Here is a 25,570-nt window from a genome sequence, read left to right on the forward strand (position 1 = left end):
ACAGCATTATTCATGATGGAAAAAAAAGAAATAATCACGCGTCCCTTAACTGATGCAGCGATAAAATATGTAGTATGTTTCATGGAATATTATCTGAGGTACAAAGAAGAATGAGCTACTGACACATGCTACAAGGATGAATGGGAAAATGCTTTTCAAAAGGAAAGAAGTTGGGGACAAAAGGCACAGAGAGATGAAAGGCTGCCAGGGGCTGGGGCTGGGGACGGACCACTCTGGTATGGAAAATGAGGAAAACATTCTGGAGCTGGGCAGTAGTAATGGCTGTAGAGCACTGTGAATATTCTAGAGGCTTGTACATGTGAAAATGGTGAATTCTACCTCCTGTGAATTTTATCTCAATAAAAGTACATCAAACAACACAAGGCCTGTGAAGAAAAATAATTTGGTAAGTCTTGGTCAAGTAAGGCTATGGATATATGCGGAGGAATTACTTAAACTGGAAGAGAGAAATAAATAAAAAGGACAAATGCGATTGATCAAAATAACAGCAGTAATTGCAACTGGAGTCAAAAGGCAGGAAAAGTGAGAAAATACACAAGAACAATAAGACAGTGTATTCTGAAACTATGAATTCGAGGATTTGATGGTCTGTGGTTAAAAGCTAAAAAACCAGGCCATGCATTAGGAAGTAGTCAGAGCTCTAAATCATCTCCAAAGTTGATAGTGAAATGGACTCTCCCCTCAGGACAACTCCCTATCAGGACAATGGGATCAGAACCCATGGGTGTGATCAGAATCTAAATTTCCCTCAGAAAGATTTTTATGAATCTTAGACTCAGAAATCCCCCTTGGAGGTCTAGAGCTCTACAAATGAGCCCATTTTCCTCTTTTACATTTTATACAGACTATTTTAGGTCAAAATGATTATGTGTGTCACCTTAATAGTTTAAAAAGTTTGCAAGAGACAGTGCCCTGTTTAGGCACTAGACTCTTCATTTTGGTAGTGGGCAGAAGCGATAAGACAGGGCCCGAAAGACAGCTCAGCTAGTTGAAGCCCCTTTTCTCCTTCCTCTCCACAGTTAACCCAAAATGAAGCCACGGTTTCACTTCACACCAGCAGTGGTCAGAAGACTTCCACAGGTTTTCATGATGAAACATGAGTATCATATGTGCATGAAATGGAATCTTTATCTGTGAATTAGCAGTATCCTGATCTTGACATTTATAGTAATGATTTAAAGACATGATTCAAATCAGTTTGTTAAATGTTAATAGAAAAGTGGGGAGGGGGAAATAAGGGAGGAGAGAGAATTAGTAGCAACTGAATAAACAGGACAGAAATAAGCATCTTGGGTATAAAAGCGTCATTTTCAAACAGCACAAAGGTCAGAGTTGCTAATACAGATTCTCATGTTAGAATGCCTGGGTTCTCACTCAAGTTATATTGCCACTGCCAGGAACTGAGTGACTTTAATTTGTCTTTCCTGTGCCCTAGTGACCGCTGCTCTATGATGGAATAATATTAATATCATCCTCCAAAGGGTTGTTGTGACCATTAAATTTGATAGGTATGCATGGACTGAAGGGGTTACTAGATACAAGGTGCTTAAAACTAGACCACATGCATTGTAGAATATTAATAGTTAAAAGTAAAGCCTTTTTAATAAATGAGATGCAAGCATTTTTCACTGTCCAAAAACAGTTTCTAAGAATCAAGTTATTATGACAGGAGATGCAACTATAAGAATAGAAATGTGCTCTTAAAATCTAAATACATCTAAGTTTGATTCGAAAGTCATATTCCCAATTTTGCTATTGTTTGTCTATATTCTCTGACCCCCACCTGCCTGTTTGTTTCTCTTAAAATCTGGTGTGCTGCACTTAACAAATTGAATAAAAACTTCATTTCTTGTTTCTCCAAATTCCTCACTGGGATTGGTCACAATTATAGACTAGAATTGTGTGTCAGTTCTATATCCATTTATACATATTCAATGATTTAGAACTGCATGTTCCAATTATTGAAAAAAGTCACAAAGTAATTTAAAAGTTACTGTGCTTTTATTATTCTAGATATAAATCAGGTACATTTTTTAAAAATATGTTGTTTTTAAATCACCTTTTACCATCCTTTAAAAAACAAACAAACAAAGACTACCTTTCTAGTTTCTATGAAGAGCAGAAGCCTACAGTTCAGCGACCACTTTCCCCAATAGCATTACAGAATGATAATCCATGAGTAATAATCAGTAGTCATCACTCCATACTTCCTGACTCTCCAATACTGCAACACAGAAGTAACTTCAGAAACCATAACTTGCAAGCAGTATTAAAAATTAGATGAAATGAACCAAAGAACATTAAAAAAATTGCTTTTAACTCTTCTAACCAAACACACAGCAACACCGTCTGAAGCACTGACAGTAAGATTCTTGGCAGAAAATCAGAAGAGGAGTAAGGTAGGAAGCTCTGGCCCAGCCCGTGTGATGCCTAGGCTACGGCTGACTTTGTCTGGGTTGGCTCTTTGTTTTTCACACAAGTATTATAATAATTGCTATCATAAATGGGAAGATCTCTTACTTATTCTTTTCTCAAATTTATTAACTGCCACTTTTATTTGTGGTTCAGAATCTCTTTAGAATAGACAATTATTATGATATTTATGAAAAATATTAATTTTAATGATTATTGAGTACTTGTTATATTCAAGGGACTATGTTAAGCTAATTTTTATAATTTTTATTACATTTATTCATTTATATTTATTTATTTATTTATTTGTGTGTGTGTGTGTGTGTGTGTGTGTGTGTGTGCGTGGCATGTGTGTGCCACAGCCCACGTGTGGATGTCAGAGGACAACTTGCAGAAGTTGGTTCTCTCCTACCATGTGGGACCCAGGAATCAAACTCAAATTGTCAGGTTTGGTAACAGGTGCCTTTACCCACTGTGCCATCTTGCCAGTCCTGGGTTAAGTTTATTAAACTATTTTTTTAAGTTGAGTAGCATTAAGAATTGATTCCTATTTATTAAAAAATTTATATTTAGGGGATGACATTTTAATTTGAATCCCAGTATTCATTTGAAAGTGAATGTAACAACTTTTACATGTCTGCTGTTTGATAATGGTTCATGTAAACTGTTTAAGCTCATCATTGCTGAGTGTATTATTTTTAATGGTATTAGAGGTAACTGCTCAAAGTATCTTCGTTGTCTCATTTCAACAAAAAAAAGCCAATAAAGTTTTGTATATGCAACCTATTGTACAAGCTTCAGATTCAATTAAATATATCAAGTCTACACAAAGCCAAATGTATGAAAAGGGATCTTTTAAAAAAAACTTTATTTGAGAAAGGAAGAGACTTATAACAGAAGGCAAGAAGGGAAACATACAAACAATATATTTACAACACAAAACAAGAGATCACCTCCAAGGGTGCAAATCATAATAAATACAGTAGATTTTAAAAGAGACAATTATCAATTAGTTCTAAGGTTATTTAAGTCCAGCTTTCCTTTTCACTGGTTCCAGGTAGTTTCTTGACTAAATTCAAAGACTATCAAATTCAAACAATTAATGTCCACCAAATGTACTGATGAAGTTCTCACAAATGACATTATAAAAAATAGGGTTTTTTTTGTTTGTGATTACATATCTTTGAAGTAATATTATACAAAAGTCTGCTCAGCCACATGTTCCTCCCCAAATAAAATGTATTTTAAAAGATGCACTATCCCTTTTTTATGAGATTGAAAAAAGAATTTGAAGAAAATGAATATTTATGAGATGGAAAAATATACAATTTTATCTTAGGCATGCCATATTTTTAATGCAAAACAACTGACAAAAGTAATTTTAATATGAAGGAATATACTAACCGAAATATGTTGATGAGGGGGAGATTTGCTTATTAGAGCTACGTGTCAAATTATCAGAAGGACTTTCATTATATGGAAACGTTTTAACTTTCTAACTTCTAGTTATGTTAATTTAATTCAAATGGAGACTTTTTAAAAAAGGATAATGTATCTTTAGCAGGAACATTTTTAAAGAAATAATTTTAAATGTCACAGCAAAATGTAAACAACACGTGCCAATAACATACAGTTGAACAATGTCTATATTTGGCAAAACTGTAATATCTCTTTGAAACAGGATACTACACACCTTAAAATACCTCAGATTTAGAAATATAAATATTTTAATAGAAAAAAATCTCACAAAGATTCTAGGTCAATTTGGATTATCCATAGTAAAGGGGTCTTAATACAGGGAACCTTTAACTAGCTTAACAAAAGTAAACCTATAAAACAAGGTAAACATATCAAAAGTGAATATGAAGGAAATGTTCCAGCAAACAGCTTCCGGAACGATTTCCCTACTTGGGGTGTTATTTTCTTAGACAATAAATCAATTCATAGAGTGCCCTTTAAAAACAGAAAGTAAAACACCATCCTCAGATCCACCCCCCACTCCAAATTCCTCAGTACATGAATCACTTGGACTTCCTGTTTCCACAAGGCATTTCCTGTTCAGCCTCACAGAATCACTTTTCTGTAGGGGAACAGCAGGAACCTGACAAAGAACTGACTTAAATAAACACTGTCTTCTGTTGCCTTCAAAGTCGTGTGTATTTTCATAGCATCAAAGGACATGGTCCTTCCGAAGGTATGCTATGTACAAGGAGATTCGTCTGTTTAATCCAATGTCCACAATTTTTTATTTGCCAAAATGATATGGTATATGCCATGGACTTGTAGGCAAGAGAGTCTAATAATAGCAAATATAAAACATAATTCAACCTCCTGTAGAACTTATTTTTAACATGATGCCAGGTGATCATCATATGTGTTCTACAACTGTAGCTACAGTAGAGCATCTGACTGGACTGTAATGCTGCACATTACTTATCACCAACATTTGCATCTACTCCATTTGATTTTTTTCAATGTACAATGTCACCAAATTACACAATATTAAAGTAAATGTGCAGTGCTATGTGAGACATAATGTGATATTTGATATTTTAAATAATACTTCATTTTGCATCTATATATTTAAAACCACCTGAATTCCTAATATTTTCAGCTGTACTCTACACAATAACCTAGGGCTACTGGTATGGTAACCGAAATAGTTCTATTTAATAAAAAAAAAAAAATAGAGAGGAAAAAAAGGGGCAGACTACCTTCAACAGTGTTCAAGACTCTGGTACAACACATTATGTACAGTGGTGTGAAAACTGAATTTTAGATGTTAAAAAACATCTAATAGAATGCGTCATTGATCAGACTGAAAGACTGTATCCGGTACTTAGTGATCTCAGCAGTGAAATGAAAATAGCAGTGTATTCATTTTCTTTAGAAGTAATTGATGTTTCAGGACTTTGAAATAAATTTAAAGCCCATTGGTTACTTGGATATTACGTAGCATAATTCAGTATAACAGGCATTTTCTTATCAGTGGAGACTCAATGAAACCTTGATACCTATTCAGAGATCAGTGTCCGAGATCTCTATATAGATAAATGCAGTTATCTGTGTTATAATTCTTAAGCACTAAAATCAGAGATATAAACTGATAAGAAATGATCATTTACCAAAACCTGCAATGAATTTCATGTTCAAATAATGACTTTAATTACAAATCCTGGAGCTAAATCTTTGCCTATTACCTGTTGCATAAAAGCAGCCTGCTCCCCAGATTCCATTTCCTGTATCTGAGCATCTTCGTCACTGTCCACTGGTTCCTCCTTGACCTTCACAGCCCCAACTTGTCCCAGTGTGTCATCGACACAAGCACTGCTGTCGCTCCGAGTGCTGTTGTCACTAGAGGGTGCTCTGTCTTCCTGCATGGCTTGGTCCCCCTGAAGCTCTTCCTCTGCTTCTTCAAGGTGGCTGCCTGGTTGCTTCAGTTGTTCAATAGATTTCGAAAGCAGCTAGAAGAGAGTGTTCAGGGGTTCAAAAGTCAATAGTTCTTGCTCTAACAGAGATTCAAGTTATACTCTGACTTTTAATGACTCAACTTCAGTGCACCCTGATTTCTAATCACTAATCAGTGATTACTAATCATCAGAATGAACGTGTCAGTCCTCAGTCATCCCAAATCTGAAGCAGTTGCCTCATTTCCATACTCATTGGTGTGGTAGGCAGGCCATGACAGCTTTCCATTTCTGCTAATATACTACTCTCTAAAAAATGCTAGAAAAGGTAGGGAAAAGTGTAACCAAACCATGTACATGGAATCTGTGAAATGTTCACAAAGACAGGTTTCACATAATCCACTTAATAGAAATAAATTTGAAAATAATGCTTTTCTCAAAAAAGGATGGCATTAATGTTGAACTTTATCAAATTTGTATTTCAACAAATGTGAACTGCCATAACAGTACCAAATATAACTGATGTTTCATAACTAATTTTCTAGTACTTATGTGATCAAATTAGGACAATATTTTAGAAATACAATTGTAAAACACAGAATCTTTCATTTTGGAATTTTTGACTTAAAAAAGCATGTTTTTTTAATGTGACCAGTGTATAATATTTTATGATTTGATCCAAAGAGAAAATAATAAGGAACAAAAAATTAGATTTTTAACTTGAAAATTATTATTTTGTTTGTTATAAATTAACATATATAACCTTCAGATGCATGTGGAATTAAAAATGACTTGTATAATGACTAACTTAAATGAGAAAAATACCATTTAAAATCAATAAATGAAGGAATATCTCAAGATGGTATCATCTTACACAGGATCTTTCTTTTAGTTCACAATGTTCTTATTGACTGATGACTTTAGATTTTGAATTGTGTTTTCAAGGGTTGTGGGGGCAGTTTTCATTTATGTCTGTGGAAGTAAATGCCAATTATCCTGACTGGTAGTATGCTTATAATGTGACTATGAGTACCAGGAATACAGATTTTTCTACATAAAACTGAAGTCCACCTCCCAGTTACACATAACTACACTTAAACAGCTAAGCATGTTTTAAAGTTTGAACACATAAGTTCTCAAACTTGGAAGGGCAACCACTTTAGGCTTAAAGTTATTCTGTGGTTCATCTCAAACATCACTGAACATGCTAATACATCTAACTAGGTTCAAGATCCTTTGCTAATTATTGGAGGAATGGACAGCCTTATCGTCAATGAGCTCAGAGTTGAGTGTGTTAGAAAGTCATTGAATAGATAAATTTGTTCTTATTATTAGGTGTGAAAGATATTTTTATAGGACAAGTGCACTAAAGAAAGAACTATAGGATATTTTAATAGCACCATGTATATACTGGTTGGTCTAAGAATAAGAGTGGGGGGCTGGAGAGATGGCTCAGTGGTTGAGAGCACTGACTGTTCTTGCAGAGGACCCTGGTTTGAGTCCCAGCACCCACATGGCAGCTTTGAACCGTCCTTAACTCCAGTTCCAGGGGAATCTGAACCCTTCTTCTGACTTCCGTGGCATTGCATGACATGGGTGCGCTCACATATATGCAGGCAATACAATCATACACAGAAAATAAAAATAACAAAATAATTTTTTTTAAAAAAAAGAGTAAGAGTGGCACCATCTGAGGGATTTTCATTGAGAGGTGTTGCGTTTAGGATGAAAGGAGGCAGCTCTATGTGTGCAAGGGAGGGGAGGCATGAGTGGAAATTAGAATCAGAAACATTTATGAAACAAGGCAAATTGTGACCCCTGCAGTAGACAAGGAGCCCGGTACATTTGTACAATAAAAGTTAGCATAACTAGAGGACTGGAATGAAAACAATGAAAGGAGGTTGTCGAAGAAAGTGTCACAGTTCATACTATATTTTTGCGGAGAATAAGAATATTCAGAAATGAAATAGTAAATGTCATTCATGAGCCCTAAATATCTCCAAGTCTGTCAGAGATTACCAAGCAAATGGAAGGCATACTAATTAAAACCTGTGTCAAAAGGAAGAAAGCAAATTTCAATATTAATTTCCATTAGGCTGACAATCTAATCTCTATTATTCCTGGGCAGTCAGCATGAGGATAAAATCTATTCCACCATGTTTAGAATATCTTTAAGTACATTTTAGGACTATTTTCTGTATGATTGCCCTAATTCTGAACACTAATCAGCAATTACAGTCTTAAATACATATTGTTAGCACAGTGCTGAGAATTTGAAGAAATGACAACGTGCTAGTCATGAATTTTTGCTCCATAATTGTAGGAGAACATTTAATTGGCTTTTGGAGAAAGTACATGCAAGACCTCAGAAAATGAGCAAAAAATATAAATTCCTAATTTTGGTTGGAACAACAACTGGGATCAGGACATTTGGTGAAAACATTTATTCTTCATGCAAAGGCCACAAGCCAGGCCTGCAGCCCTTATCTGCATCAGTTACTTCCAACTACATAGAGTAGGTTAGAGGACTTTGTGGGGAGTAGGGACTGATCTGAGAAGAGCTGAGGGAAGCTGAGGGCTCCTACAAAAAATATTTGCAAGAAGATTACTAATAAGTTATCTAAACAGAAGCTCAGTGAGTAATGGGAACTTCTCTCCCTTGATAACACAACTTCACTGGAAAATTGAACAGGAGCTGAGGAGCTGGCTTGTCAGAAAATGTTGAAAAAGGTAGAGCAATAAGAGGCATCAACAGACACATCAGACAGGGTTCTAGTAACAGTTCCATGAGGACAGTGGGGAGGGGGAATGGGAGAGAGAGAGAGACAGAGACAGAGATTGATTACGGGGTGTGTGTGTGTGTGTGTGTGTGTGTGTGTGTGTGTGTGTGTGAATGGGATGGAACTAGCAGCTCTTAGTGATAGACTGCTCAGTCTACATCAGCACTCATGAAATGTCTTGTCAGAGTCCCTGTTTACTGGAGGGACCTTCAACCAGGTTCTGGAACTTTGATGTTATGGGGGATATTCAATGGCCAAGAGGAAGTCATTCATACCACTTGTTGAATTAAAAACACTCTCTTGCTGTTCTCCCTCCTCTTTCGGGCTCCAACACGGTCTCTGTACTATGACCTCTCTAGCCTCCAAGTGACCTTGTCCTATAATCTGTGTCAGTACAGATTGTGCCGACTATACTTTAGACCTGGCTTTTATCAGCTACTGTATGTTCCTTAAACCTCTGTTTCAAACAGCAATCCTTTCTTCTGGTCCATTCTCAGAATGTTCTTAACAGAGCCATTCCTTGAAACTCATGTATCCTCGAGGCTGTATTCCCACCGTTCATACTCTCCTCAGTTGCTCACTTCCTGTCTTGCAGGATGAGATTTCTCTTGCATTGCTTTCAACTCCCTTGCCCTCTTCAACATAGACTTTACTAGACATGTGGGGCGATATGGCTTTTTCCTCTGGGCATAGCATTTTCAACCCATTGCCATCCTGGAGCAATCTCTTGCTTTGTAGCCATGGCAACTAAATGAGTAATACAATATGAGATAGCTAAGCCTATGATCATGGTAATGGAGCAGAAACAGCGGGTGGTCACAGGACCCTCACCTAAGACTTCAGCTATTACCCAATCTGCCACCCCCAGCTATAAGTGACCATGAGAGATGTTAAGAGTTTAGTTTATAGGAAATGTCAATTTAACAAAAAGGGGACTTCATGATGTAGCTTTCATGAAGTTGTCATTCATCATGGGGTGGGATTTATTTTGTAATGATGCAGTTATTTGGGGGTTACCCAAGCTTCTATAAGTATCCCCTCACCCGTGTTCCAATAAGCCCCCAAAACCCATTGGTTTACCAAGTTGGACCTTGGTGGAATCCTTACTTTGGACAGTTGTTAATCAGTGCCCTCTCTGGGGTGAACAGAAGTTTGTTCATGTCTCCAAGTAAGATGTTGACAGAAATACTAAATCTCTGACCAGAGAGCTGAATGAGTTCCAGAACAAACTCACTAGCATGCTGAGTGTTTCTTAAGTTAAATACCACACACTTCAGTCAAGTTCTCAGTGCGCCTGGCCTCCTTTCCCATTAATTTTCCCATTAATTCACTCTGTTCTACCATCTTCATCACTGCCTCACTCTGCCTTCTCTCTTCTTGTATCTTGCCTGTCCCACCTTTTCCTCTCTTCATGCTGATGCTTTTGCTTTTTATTTCACTGAGGAAATAAAAGCAACCAAAGAATAACCCTCTCTCATCACTCTTACCAGGCTGGGCCATCACCTTTTTTGCTGTTACAATGAACAAATATATGTCCCCCTGTCTCAGTCAAGCCTTTTGCTTATGTCCTGGACCCCAACTTCTTCCACTGTCATCTACTCTGTGCTCCATAAAGCCTTCCCTTTTTATTCCGGAGTGGTCTCATGTGTACACTTTGAGTAACACCATCCATCTTTTAAAAAAGACGTTTGCCATTACGTACCTCCCTTCACAACAAAACTTGAAGTATCTCTCTTCACCGTCATTTTCCCATCATCCTCTTTAAAATCTATATCAACTAGGTTTTTACCTATACTCTTTGACTGAAATCTCTTGTGTTAAGGTCAATATTGACTGTGAAGAGGCAAAATTAGGTGGACATTCTTTAAAGATTTAATTTTCATTATTTTTATTTACATGTATGAGTATGGGTGTCTTCTTGATTGAAAGCCATCTGTAGGGTACTGGATCCTTTGGAGCTGCAGTGACAGGATTGCTAGTTGGTCAACACATGTACTGGGAACAGAATATGGGTGCTGGGATCTGAACTGGGGTCCTCTGGAGGGCAGCAAGTGCTCTTAACCTTTGAGCAATCTCTCACCACCCCTAACCCCCAACCTCTACCCCTTTGGTTATTTAAACAAGGTATGAACAGGTTTCAGCGAAGGCGAAGTAATAAAGGCAGGCAAACGAGATGGAAATTATACCATCTTGGAAAGGAAGAGGCTTTCCTCATGATACAGACAACTATTCATTTACTAGAAGAGAATTTCTCAGTAGTAAGCATGTCAACATAATACAGATAACACTGAGTGTTCATAGACTATATGTGTACATTTTAATAGGAAACTGTAACGTATTTCTAAGATCACCGAAACAGCCACAAATCACCTCATTTAGTCCATGAATTCAATCTATGAAGAATCCAAAAATTTACTGATGCAGATACATACGTTGCATGTAACAATTTTCAGTACAACAGAGAAACACCACCACTCCTTTGAATGAGTTCCCTGGCTTCATCTCTACTTCTGAGGTATTAACAGGAAGAAGAGGAAAAACACATCCAGAAAGAATAAGGTTGTGATCACTTGATAATAAAGCCACATGGCAAAATTATCTCTTTCCAAGAGAAGAATTCCTCAGGGGTTTGTCCAAGAAATGCTTTTTGACATAAAACAGCAATTTGTGAGTGGAAACCATATAAATAGTATGTGAGTGTTTAATGATGGAGTTGAAAAATGTGTAATAGCATTCTAAAAAGTTTTATTTTATGAAGACAGAATCTATGTTCTAGAGAAGCCATGTTATTATCCCCAAGATCACAAAATGTGAATTTGTGATTTTTTTTGAAAGATAATTTTTATGCTCATCTACTTTGCATTCTCTTCTAAAACAGACACACTGTGATGGCAATTGAATAACATAAGCAATTTCAATTTCTCCTCTGAGCTCCAAACTTGCATAGTTAGCTGCTTACTATAAATGCTTAGCTAGAAAATATCTACAAGGTCTCATCAACTTTTAAAAGCTCCAAGGTAATCTCTAGTCCCATCTATTGGCTAACTGATCACCCTGCTTTCTCACTGAGTAAACACCATTGCCCAATCATGTGAACCAAGTATCTAAGCCTTGCTTCCATTACTTTTCTACTCAATTCAATATCAAGTCTATAGCAATCCCAAATTATAGCCTGTGTTCACATAGTTCTCCACTTCTGATGTCGCCTCTGTAGACCTAAGCACTAATTGTTATTTATTCCTTGGGCTATAAAACGGCCAACTCTTTGGGCTTGCTTCTTACCTTCTTGGATTTCAGCAGTTGTTTTTCTAACTGTAGCTCTAATAATCCTTTTTAAAATATTAGGGAACATCAGTTCTGTCTGTATAATTTTCAGATCACTTTTCATTATGTTTACAATAAAATCCAGATCTCTTACTATGGTCCATGCATGTCCCATGATCTGGTCTGCCTTATTTCTCATAGTAACTTGTCATCTACCATTTATGTGCTTCAAGGACCCTGGACTCTGCCCATCCCCTGAACATGAACATGCCAAAGTGCCTCTTCCACAGTGTATTCATGGAGGCTATGTTCTCTTCACTTCCTCAAATCTGTATGTCTCCACGGGTTCCTGTGGATTTTTCCTCCTTTACTATTTCACTAATACATTTTCTTTATAGCCTGCATTATACTCTGGCCTTATATTGTTCTTTTGTTTAAAATTGTGGTTATTTATCTTCCTGACTATAATTCAAACTTCATGAGAGCATAGACTAGATGGTTTTCATAATTGTATGCCCAAGTACCTCATACATCACATGGCACCTGGCTGGTGCTTCATAAACACCTGAAAATTTAAAGCTTAGCAACGAAGCTTCCATGTGTCTCTTCCTAGGCTGTGAAGCAAATTCACCCCAGACAACCAGTATCTCCCACTTTCCATCTTCCGTGGAACAAAGGGTGTTGTTTGTGAGTCACAAAATACACAAAGGATAAAAGGGACATCTTAGAACCAGATTTGCAAAATATAAATGCACAGAGGGGGTTAACCTACACTTCTTATTGTATTTTAGGTATGTGACTGAAGCTGTTTTCATTTAAACATTCACAATTGCCAGAATGGAAAAATTAGCAATTAACATCAGCAAGGAAAATCTACAAACAAAAGTCACAGAGAAACCCTGCCTGCCAGGTTTGACTTATTTCAGATTTTTAAAATGAGAAGTTACTTGGTGCTATTTGTAAGTATAAGGATTATGTTGTTTTCTATGTGTTTTTGAACTCCAAATATGACCATTACAAAGATGGTACCGCTAACCCTTTTCTAATTTATACTGCCGCTGAGTGGCCCCAGATGCCGCAAGCTGTCTGCGTATTCTCAGTGGGGTACCAGGGTCTCTCTTTGGTTGAACATCTGGAGGTGATCCCCCAGCAAAGTCAGGCTGTTGCCTTGCTGGCTAGAAAACAGAAGATGAAACATCTGTGTGACAGATAAATGCGCAAGCCTATGTGAATCTCTGCTGACTCTCCATCTGTAAAACACACTGTGTACCATCCTTTGGACATCAGGTGAGTTACTCTGTGGGAACCCCAGCTGAGATGACGACAGTGACTGCACAGCTCCTTTCTCTTTTATCTGTGCTCCTCCTCATCTGTAATGTGTGCTCCAGGCCCTACACGCTACTGTGATGCCATTGTGCTGGACACTGACAATATTTCAGCCAGTCCGTGACCACGCTGGGCTGGGGCCAGACATACATAAATACATACTCACATAGATATTCTATATTCCATGGAGATTGGCAAACGGTCCAATTTCCTTACCTTCAGGAAAGGAATTCAACCAAACTCTCCAATTCTTATCCATCTTTGCTAAGGTTAGGCTAAATCTGTCATTTCAGTGTTTCCCAGTCCATGATGAACATCATATGTTCTATTGACACACAATATAAAATTCATTAAATAATGAACTTTCAGGGTCATGCTGCTACTGCACAGTGAGCTCACCACTATGGAAGTTACATTGCTTGGTTTTAACTCTGGAAGTCTAGTGCAAAAATAAGTGTTTTCAATATAATGGTCTTAAATTCTATAATTTCATTTTCCCCACAGAAATCCTTCATATTCCCACAAATATCTTCAGTTATGAAGCATCAAATAAGAATGGGACCAAAATGTAATTCTATTTTTGACAGTCATCTGACTTTCTGACATTGTGGACACACCATTGAACACCTCTGCTTGCCTGTGACTGTTTTATAAAATGACACTCAAGCAGCGCACCACTTTTTATTCTGCCTCAAATTTTGAGGCACATTTTACTTAGGCAACAGCACAAGTCTGCCTTTTTTCTTTTCTTCTAAATAAATATAATATTCTTCTTTTGGAAAATAAGACCTTTCCCTTAAGCTCCAAGGAAACTAGATTTAAAAATAATGATAAAATTCTGTCTCTATTCACAAATAGATTAGGTATGTACCAACTGTTCTTTAAAGAACCATGCAGAACTTGGAGGGTTTTCAAATTAAGAGGTCTACTTAGACAAGAACTTCAGCCTCAAGCCAAAAGACTCCACGTCACTCACTTCTGTGCATCTTAGGAAAATAATCAGTGGAACCAAAATTAAATAACGAGACGACATAGAGTCTCTAAATATGAGTTCATTCTTGACAAAACGAAAAGTCCAAACTGACAAGCATCCTTTATTACTGATAATGTAAAATTAATGTAAAGGACCGAGTGAATTTTTGGTAAGCTCCTCTGTATTCTTTTTAATTTAACAATGTCTGTCTGCAATGAACATATCCTTTCGCTGTTTCTCAAAACTTCCTAATATTTCAACGACTGTTCCTGTTTGGAAAGAAGACTCAAAATTTCCTCTGCTTAGCTAGTTGGAATAAGTTGTCAATCCAGTCTTTCATTCCTTCAACATTTAGCCATTGAGCATGTACTGTATGTTTGGCCATGAAAAAAGACTGGTTTTCGTGAAGCAGGCTCCAGGCCTGCATGGGGGAGATGTAATAAGAACTGAAGAGCAGAACTTGATGTATTACAAAATGCTGTGGAGTAGGGTTTACACCAAAGACCTTCAAGAGGGGAGGTTTGAACTGAGGTGGACCACAACGGTAAGACCACAGTGAGAGAAGGCCTGGAGGTGGAATGTGCCATGTGATGGCCACGCTAGAAGATCTAATTTAGGGAAGTAAAAATAGAAACAATATGGAGCTCTCAGAGCACACAATCTTTAGCAGAGGAGTATAAGGAGAATTCTTAGGGTTTTTCTTTAGAACACCAGCTGTCCTCCTCACCTTTTTTTTTTTTTTAAACACTGTCATTTTATGACCATTAATATGACACTAGAATTTTTCCTTCCTTTCCAATATTCGGTTGATAGCACATTAAAAAAGTGTTTTCTCCCTTTGTTCTTTAGGGGAGGAGGCGAAAGGCACAGTGAAAGTCATGTTATTATTTCTGTACTGGAGGCTTTGCAGTGGGTCTCAGGGCAGACGGTGTCATTGCCACCCTCTGTCAGCCACTCCCTCACTTTAGTCTCTATCTCCCTGCTGATCAACACTATGCTATTGAAAACTGGAAAACAGCGTAGGCGTCATTTAAAGTGGGGAACAGAAGAAGTCTTGGGTGACAATGACTGAAGGAAGAGGGGGTAAGCATGCCAGAAATTTTGCGCTTCAGAGAATACCAATAACATAGAATTTTATTTGAAATATTTCTGTTTCTAACAGAACCAGGAAATGTGAAGCTTAAGACACCAAGCAGGCCCACAATAGACAACTCACTGCTTGGATCTAGCCACATAGGGTAATGTTTTAAGACTTTTGAAAACAATCCCTTGAACATTCAATAGGGTACACAAGTTGGGCCTTGTGTTTGTATGCTCTTAAAATACACAATCTCCTATGCTTGGGATATGTCTTATTTTCTTTCCTCAGTTAAAAAAAAGTCAGTCATTTTGCCAAGAGCTAGGGGTAAGGTAAAAAGTGACTGCAAAGGAGAAGCAGAAGAGAAGTTCAGAAGTTAAGGGAATCATTCTATATCTCCATTGTGGTAATTATATGACGATATGCATTTGTCAAAACTCAAACTGCATAGCAAGAGGAATAAGTTTTACTGCATGTAAATGATACTTCAATAAAAAGCTTGATCACTAACAATAATATTGTTCTGAAGAGAAAACAAGGTCTGCTTCATGGTGAATACAGATGTACATGCGGGAGCTGGAACAGAATTTGGTGGTTTGGTTTACAACAAAGCAGTCTCGTGCAATATTGTGGCAAGTGGTGAAATGTATGCTGCAGAAATAGTCTAGTACTTCCAGAAAACCATTTTTTTATTAGCCACATAAGGAAAACAGAACTACAATGCTCTCTAAGAATACAAATGCTATGATTTTCACAGTGATTGCCATGTTTATAAAACCCTGTCACAAGCATTTTCTCAAACCATTCTCACTATATAAGCATTTCAAATTAGCCCATCAGAGAATTATCAGACACAATGTTGAATACTCTGACCAAAGTTGCAGGACTAACAAATAATTTTGCAAGACTTCAGAAACTTCTCTTGGAAGGATTGTGAAATGGTCCAAATTTTGTAATTCATGTTGGCTCTGTGTTCCATGCAATTATAGGTCTATGAGACATTTAAGAGAATAAACATGCATTGTTTATTTTCATTAACAACACATACCATAATAATCATAAATAGGTAAATTTTCATGGGGCACCATTAGCTATTCTGTGCTAGAAATGAGTTTGTAGAAGTGCTATTACTGCTGGATGAGATCATTAACAGCAAGATTGCAATGGTCTATATAGGGTACAGGACAATAGGTTTAGGCGAGACTTTTCCAGAAGAAAATAGAATACTATAGAACAGGTGATAACTCAGGGGTATTATGACCTCAGATTTCAAAAGCATTTAGAAAAAGAGCTGAGGGATAGCAAAAAAAGTAGAATTAAAATCAGGAACTTATAAGCCACTCAAACCCTTAAGAAAGAGACTGCTGTGCCTCTGTTCTTCTCAAGTCCATAGATCACTTAAGCTCTATTAAAAATTCCTTAGCCAGTCTTAATGATTTCATTCTGTGAAGTGAAACTATCTGTCAAGGTTAGGGAACAACCACATTATTTAGCTTCTCTCTCCTTTTGAACTGCCCTGGAATCAACATCAGTCACACTATTCACATGGTTTCTCTCCCCAGATAGTTTTCTTTCCCCTATTTTCTTACCTCACAGTCCTGTCCAACTATTGTTTTTTTCGTTCAGTAAAAGTGCCTCCGACTAGATTAACAGTGAGGAGTGAAAAGAAAAGGTCGAGGTCCCTCCTGTTGGTCTTCCAGCTAGGAACGCAGCACTGGGAATGTTTATGAAGGCTACACATTAATCCCCTGGAATGGTCATTTAGTTTCTTCTCCAAACACAAGATTTCATCACATCAAATAATAAAACAACAAGTCATTTTCTGTATATTATAAACCATCAGTTGTAATTATATGATGAAATGCTTTTATATAAATTTTCTGTGGTGATGTAAGCTGGTATTATAGCATAAGTGGATTTTTTAAAGTACACTACATACCTACAAGGATCTATATTTATATTGGCCTAATCATGTCAAAACAGCATCTATTTAAGAGTAAAGTCGAAGTTTCTTTTATAAACCTCCATAGATAGATAAATAATCTAGGAGGCTTTTTACTGTAATAAAAACTGCTTTCAATGTGTGCTAATGTTTTTGAAGATACTATTCATCTAATGGGCAAAATGTAATCCTAAATTGGTGATTAAAAGACTCTGTGTGGAAACAAGCTGTCACATGGATGTAGAGAAATGAATCCTGACAGGAGTAATGCCTACTTTCCTAAATGAAAGCCCTGTTCAAGTTTCTACTCATCCGTTTTTCAAGGCTTAAAACAAGGCATTTTCCAACCACCCATAGAGGAGATGCCAACATTTGCATTTCAGTAAAACGTGATGAAGTCAGTAAGCTTTCAGCTTCAGGCTTGCTCAGATATCCTGTGAGAAGATGGTTTGTCTAATCTACAAGCATGGCAATGCGGTGGAATACAAGAATGGGAATGTGGCCTGGAGCAGCTTGGCTCCATGCTGCATGCACAGGCACCATGGGCCATCTGCAAAGCCTTGCAGTCCAACAGGATATCTGAGGGTCCCACCATCAAGGCCACCTATGAAGACGGCCAAGTGATAGAAGGCAAGGCACAGGAAGCCAGAGCAATGTGGGGAAAAAGGGATTTCTTCATCCTGGCAGATTCAAAGCAATACAAAATCATAAGGTGACAATGTTTTATTTTTTAAAAAAATATGTTTGTCTGCCTTGTTTGTAAGTGTGAATTCTATAGCTTTGAGAAATAAAAATAGGAAAAGCTTAACTTCTACCTGTTGATAAGAACACAACTGAAGTTATTAACATGAAGATGTTAAGAATAGACTTTCATACCATTCAAAGTTTGTCAGAATCTCAGCTCTGTGAATGGGAAACACTGTCAACTTGCTCAACTTAAGACCTGTAAAGTTAACAATTTTGATTTAAAGAACACATTTTTAAAGTGGAAGGGAAGGGATGATGCACAGAAGGATGCTGGTTTGGAGAATTCAGCTCATTGTAGATCCTGGGAGCCAGCATTATTTGAATGTTAAATTAGGTATGTCTAGGTATAAAGGGAGCAGGGCACATGAAAAAAGTAGAAAAGAAGTACACTGAGAGAACTTGTGCCACAGACTGAAGCCAACCTGGGCACATGCCTTTAATTATGCTTAACATTGTAAGCTTCTCATAAGCAAATCACAGATGGGCTACATTTATTACAATAAAGCTAATATGTAGTATGGACTTGGTGCTTGTGTATATAAACTATGTTTTCAAAAATGTGATTTCTAAAGCTATATATACACCTATAGAACTGTTGATCTTCAAATTTTAATCTAGGCTAAATACATACTATACTTTTGTCAAGAGTTCATGCAACAATTATATGTTAGTAATGACTTCAGGAAGAGAGATATCCATGTCATGTTTGCATGTGACCACAGGCATAAAAGAATATACTCTCCTGGGTTGCTAAAGATAAATGATTGGGGACAAGGAATGGCTATAAATAAGGAGGGAGTATAGAGACTATGTAACACTGATATAATAAAATTATGTTAAAAGAAATGAATAAAACATATACTACTCAAGTAAAGGGTCAAATTCTCTTCCAAAAAGAAATCCCTATTTGCTAAGCTTTAGCATTTGAGCATAGCTGTATTTCACCGTGCTTGTCAGAATAGAACATCTACCTGTTTTAATAAGAGCAACACAAGACATCTGCTTGGCCTTCCATTTACTGGTCTTGTCTTAGATATATTTTTATTATGATAAAATAGTATTCATGTCAAAATGTCTAAGTATCGTGGTAATAAATAAATAATAAATACTTATATCTAGACTGATCCTTGACACATATAAGATATCATCTCATGATTTATATATGTTTTTAAAAATGTGTTGGCTGATATCCAATCATAGGAATGCGTATGATATTTATCACAGAGAAAGACAAAGGAAAGAAATAGAAAAGAGCAGGAAGAGAGGAAGGAAAAAAAAAGGTTATAAGCACAAAATAACTGATAGAAGGAGAAGTAACTAAACAAATCAAATGGTATTTCCTCAAGAACTTTCCCTTCCTTCCTAGGATCTATCTTAATGCTGAACATGTTATGGCACTATTAATTTGAATTGAATAGTTCATCCTTTACTTTCCTTCCTGAAGACACCGAATACTGATTTCTTAGTGTCCCATGGCAGTGCTTACCCAAAGAAAGAATTCAGTGATTTGCTGAATGAAAACAAGCATAGATTAGCATTTCAGCCAAATAAATACTAACATTTAAAAGCTCAAGTAGTTTGATGGGATGAATATAAAAAAGATAAATATTAGAAGACAGTGAAAATCCTGCTAAGGTAGAAACTCTCAGGCACAAATCAATTCTGCATTATTAAAGCCACAACAGAATAACATTGCCAGCAGAAGGCAAAGTACTCAGCTCAATTTCCTGGAAGGAACTCTGGACAATAACATTGCCACAGTGATGTTACTGCAGGTTTGTGCTTTTGTTCTTCAGGCAGTGATTAGACTATCCTTTAAAATCATTAAAATAACCAAGTAACTGTGGAGTGTTTCATTGAACTCAATCAGTTCCATTTTCCCAGAAAAACAAAAAGAACACCACCACCAAATCCTGGCAACATTTAAGCTCAAAGTGGGCTCAGGAGAAAATTATCAACACCCTTCTGTTTTTCTGTTTTGTCTTTTGTATTTTGGTGAAAATTCTATTTTGGAAACTTTTTTTTTCTTTCAACAGGAAAAACAAAATATACTGGCAAAAGTAACCATCTTGTTTTGGTTCTACTATAAAGAGACTCTTCTTTCTTTTTGAAAAAGACTCACCAAAATATAAAGCCTCATAGCACACACATGCTATATGGTGGCAAGAGAATTTGCGCAATGCATTTCTCACTTCTTTAATGTTTTAAAAAGCCAATGAAGAAATACTGTAAGCTATGATTTCCACATGAATACGATCTCAGACACTTTCAGCAAAAACAGAATATTGAAACTCAGGACCAGAGCTGAGTCATTCTGACATTTTCCTCTCTAGCCCAGAACTATCCTTTCAAAGCTCCACCATTATTTTCTGGCAGATACTGCAACAAATATATTGTATAAACCCACTGTTGGGCTAAGCCCCTGAGCACTTATATGATAATTGCAAGATATAAATAAACTTAGGAGGCAAATACCCCAGGTAAATATCAATGAAATATAGTAAACAGGTAGTTAAACAATTTGATATGATTAATGGCATTTATATTACATACTTACATAATTAATTCTTCAAAATTTAATGAAAAACATTGCATCAACTATGCACCTTAAAGTAGATGTTTCCTTTGAAACTTTCTAATGATTATTGGAAATTCAAATATATCCCTTCAAATTTCATACCAGGAAGACCAACTATATTTAACCTGATAGTCATTTAGAAATACATGTCTTTATTTTTAAAATTTTTATTACATTTTATAATTTGTGTGTGTATGTATGTGTGTATGCATAGGACATGTGCGCAGTTTAGAGGACAACTTGTGCGAGTGTATTCTCTCATTTCGCCATGTGGGTCCCAGAAATTGAACTCAGGTCATCAGGTCTGGTGACAAGCACATTCACCTCAACTAACTCGACAGCCTAGATACATTTATTTTTAACTGTGTTCTAATTTCATATTCTGTTTCCCTAAGTCCTTAAGAAAAAGAGCCAGAAGATGCTAAGAGAATTAAAGGAAAAGCATTTTAAACCTGCCATTTGCACACCCACATTTTCACATCTGTTTTTATTTCCTGCTGTTACGAACACTCAAGAGTGAGGACTGTGGTTTCATGATGCCAACTATTTGGCTCCAGTTAAACAGGAATAAATAAAGGTTTATACGTGATCATAGGTAAATAGCATATGCTTCTGTGGTTAGTTTTACCAATGACTCTTCTAAGTAGATAGAACACTCATAAATATATTATTATTAAAGTAGTTCTTGGTATCCAAGTCATGGCCCTGACCCAATAAAAAAATAGATGTCCTCATCATCTTGGGAGAAAGGTGAACAGTAGCAAGCCATTCACTTCTTGATAGCTCTACTGAGAAAACTTCAAAATATAACATAGGTTCAATATTTTCTTTAATAGGATTCTTCTCTGTTTCCTTAGATGACAGAGGGCAGCTAAAATATTTTAAAAATCTAGGGAATATCCAATGAGCACATGGCACTTGACTAGACATATGGAATGTATACTTGGAGAAAAGCCAAGTGGAGACCTGCTTGAGTCATCTAAACACCCGAGCTGAGAGGAGTTAACATATAGAGATCAGCTTTGTCCTTTGAAGTTTTCTGGCCTTCATTTTGTCTAATTAAGCCAAGATTTAATAATCAAACCACTGTACAAACATGTCCCTAAAAGTATAGGTTTGTTTCTAATTTGGGGAAGAATTTTTACCAGATTCCAAGAAATAAGCTCCACATGGGAGAAGGTCTCTGATAAGATTTGCTTTGGTCACTGCTGAAATGCAAATGCCTGCTTTTCATCTTCATTTTATCCTGAGACTGGGGTTAGCATCCGCCCGTCAAAATCTCTAGTGTGATACCGAAGAGGAAAACATGGTGTTAGCGTACCACCTGAGTCTCAAATGGTGGCAACTCTAGGTCATAAAAAGTGAATTCCAAAACATTCTAAATGTATACAAATCATCTGTAGGCCACAATCTCAAAGGGATCAGCTTGTACTGGTTATCCATAGCAGAACATATATATACACATAGCTTGATAAATGTAAACTATAAGTGCCAGCAAAGCATGAGTATAATCCAACATTAATTTTATAAGAAAGCTAATTTCAGGTCAAAGATAAGTTTGCTCATAAATTTTAAGTCAAAGATTATGAGGCAAAGATAATGATCACTAGTCTTTCCTTCCATATAAATTTCTTGCAATGGACAATTTTCTCAAGAAGATGTAGTCATTTTAAGTTGTTCTAGGAAGTCACAAAACAAATCAGCCTAACTCTACCATCATAGGGCAAACACATGCATTCAGGGCGATGCACATTAGGCAGAGAAGGAAGCAGATTCCTTCCAGAAGAAACTGATTTGATAAAAAATGAAATTGACAAATTTTGAGAAATGCTATAACAATCAAATGAGCATTAATCTGATGATATAGAGTCTACAAGATACCATGAAAGAATACTGGAAAGACAGAGGTCAGTGCTAACCAATTCCACCCCAACACTCCAGCCCAACTCCTGACATGGTCTTTGAAGATGGCAAGGGGCCAGGCTCGAATAATTTGTATTTAGTACTACCCAGTACTGTTCAGAACTCTTTAGCCCACATTCTTTTCATGACTCCTGTTGAGCTGGACAAAGAAGAAAATAAACTTTTAGGAATACTTGCAGTAAGACTGGCACAAGATGAAGATCTTTTTCTTACTGCCATGAGAAATATGATAGGTCTTTGCCCACGAGGGTTTATTTTCTTGTGTTTTATGTTTTACATCACAACAGAGCATTTACTAAGCTGAGCTACAGCTGTCTATTTGTCAGTAAACAATAATGCCTTTATGGCATACATGTAGTTCACATAGAAAGAAAAAGAGGGAAAGATCACTTTCCTTTCAAATTCACAGAAAATGCTTTACTTGTCTTTCTGATACCATTATACTATAATCACTCTTCCTTTGTGGTTGGTTTAGTAGGAAAACTAGGGATGTGTCATGATATAGACATTCACCATCCATTTCAATCAGAATCAGGCTGCTGGAAAAATATTACCAGAAATTTCTGAGAAATTACTTCAAATGCTTTTTGGAATGAATTTGGCATACTAAAAAATAAACACAACTTATATGTGTATAGGCTGCCAAGAAATTCTATATAGGCCAACACAGCCTATCTGCCAGCACATTGTGTAACCTTCCGACTTGTCAACCTACACCTTTATTCCATCATGAATGAGGCTTCATACACACAGAACTTAGGGGCCTGTGTATTAAAATACACGCTCCATCATAAATCATATTGATGACTCATGCTCTCAATTTTACTACAAATGTCCCGTGACTATAACAATGATGAAAATGATGATACTGGGGTGATGTCTTTGAGCCCAAATGGTTGGGCAATGATGCTAATTTTTGCCTTATATCTGACTTCAACATTCTTCTTTTGTACCCAGGGGAGAGAACTCTGATTTCTAAACCAGTGGTTATAACATTTGATTCACATCCCAGGCTTACTTTGTTCATGTGGATCTGCTGCTGGTATTGTTTCTGCTTCTCCAAGAATTGCTGATGCTGTTGCTGAATGACCAGCTGAGCCAGGGTGCTCTGAGGCAAAGGTGCAGACTGAGTTCGATTCAGGGGTCTGTGACGGGGCAATTTGTGGGTCCCTCTAATGCCAGGTGAAATTCTCTCTTTTGTTGCCAAGGGAGACTGAGGATGTAAGGGAACTCCGCCTGTGAAACAAAACGTATTTGTGTGAGTGTGTGCTTATATATATACAAACAAAACCAAATTCAAACGTAATTTTAAGAGAAGACAAGTATTTGCCAGGCAAATAACTGAAGAAGGCTAGGTTGGGTGTGGGAAGACACAAATGCAAGCCTCCAACAAGTATGTGTCTGACCACTGGAAGCACTATCCAGCAGGGCAGTTGGTGTGTGCGACCCTCCCAGCTCCACCCCACAGATCAGGAATAAATAAGGATCATCGTAGCTCCTCCCACAGTACCAGATGCCCAGCACTTGAACAGCAGTGTAAATCTTTATTAAGGTTTTGGGTTAAAGAAATGTTTGGCCCATAGGAGAAGGGTATTATTAAGGGAGAAAGGGGAAAATGGGGTCACCTTAAATGGGGAAACCATGATGGATGGGTTAGACAATGTGAGATATAAACAATGCCTAGCTAGTTTTAAAAACTGGAGGGAGCCATATTAGTCCAACAACCTGCTGACAAATTATACATACCAGATCAAGAAATATATGTCTAGGCAAGGTTTATCTGAGAACAATCGGTCTCTGTCAAAGATTTATCTACATGGCACACAGTAATTAAAAGTACTAGACTGGTGGAACTAACCTTCTTGGATGTTTAACAGACATACTTTGAGGCCTATACTAATTTGATCAGAGGGACATAAAGGACAGTTTTTGCCCCTTGCCCTCCTTGGTCGACTACTTCCAGGGGACTATGAGCATCTCTGAAAATGTCCTGTAATTGTGGTGGGTCACCTGCCCTCTTGATAAAGAAAGCCATGGAGACCCATGAGATGGACTTGAACCAGTGTCCAGTCTACAAAGAGGAGGGTCAATAGAGAGGAATCATTTCCTCCGTGCTTCCAAGTGAAGCCAGCAGTGTTGAGTAGGACCTTTGACTTATCTTTACATAGGCGGAACTGGTAAAAGAAAGGAGCCAGGGGCTCCTCCCAAGCCCATGGGACCCCTGAGGAACAGATCCTCAAATGGCCTTAAGAGTAAAAATAAATTGCTCTATGGCTTTAAACACCCAAAAGGAAAGTATAACCAAAGATTAAAGGGGCCAATATAATCTATTAAGAGTCCATATCCATAGCTAAAGGCAACATAACAAGCAACAATGCCAGACAGGAGATACCTTCTTTTGAGTTGTTGGCCAGGGTGGCCAAAGGGACTCCCAAATAGTAACCCAGCATAGAACTGGGAAAATGAACAGCAGAACCCTATCTTATCTAATGGAATATTGACAACTCATTGCTGCTAGATAAGGAAGAGCTGACTTTCCTAAAACAAAGACCTCTAGATAGGCTGACTAGATTCACCGGATGGACAAGTAGTGGGGAATAGCCAGGGGTGCTGACAACACAGCAGACAGTAGCTTGGATGACAGCGTATAAGGGCTCTAGTGGGGGGGTGGAGGCTATGGGAAGGTGCCATCTGGGAAGTGGGTGTATAGATGAATAAGAATACACACACACACACACACACACACACAAATCAACAACTTTTTAAAAAATGTATTATATTTGAGGAGGAAGCATGGAAATTTGCATCATGTTAATTAGTAGAGGTGATAAACATTACCATTGAAATCTACCCGATAACTTTATAGACATACACAGGCGCCAAGGATCTGAGTGCAACTGACTATGAGTAGTAATAATCAGATACATACAGATTAGAGATGCATGTGCCAACATCTTAGTATTATGAACAAAAACAATGAGCCCTTCTGTAAGAAACAGTATATTTTAAAATGAAATGGAGACCTTTTTTAAAGGATTAAAAACTCATTCAATTTTATGTCTTACAGGGTTTATACTGAGTTCAATATTGTATAACTGTATTAATTCAACTGTGAACCT

At 37.1% G+C, this 25,570-nt stretch overlaps 1 protein-coding gene across 19 annotated transcripts in view; it reads right to left on the minus strand.

Moving 5' to 3' along the window:
* Hdac9 (histone deacetylase 9) overlaps window positions 1–25,570 on the minus strand; it is an 897,356-nt gene that overhangs the window by 327,477 nt on the left and 544,309 nt on the right. For 15 of the 19 annotated variants that reach the window (XM_017798011.2, XM_008832669.3, XM_017797994.2 and 12 more), the window contains 2 exons: window positions 23,470–23,687; window positions 3,285–5,897 (listed from right to left, as the gene is read on the minus strand). In XM_017798011.2, the coding sequence (XP_017653500.1) occupies window positions 5,583–5,897; window positions 23,470–23,687 (533 nt within the window). In that variant the 3' untranslated portion in view covers window positions 3,285–5,582. Of the gene's footprint in view, window positions 1–3,284; window positions 5,898–23,469; window positions 23,688–25,570 lie in introns of those variants that run through there. The other 4 variants (XM_008832682.3, XM_017797988.2, XM_017798012.2 and 1 more) reach the window with 2 other exon arrangements.

This window comes from Nannospalax galili, unplaced genomic scaffold, assembly GCF_000622305.1.
Source record: "Nannospalax galili isolate Female #2095 unplaced genomic scaffold, S.galili_v1.0 scaffold450, whole genome shotgun sequence".
NCBI lineage: Eukaryota > Metazoa > Chordata > Mammalia > Rodentia > Spalacidae > Nannospalax > Nannospalax galili.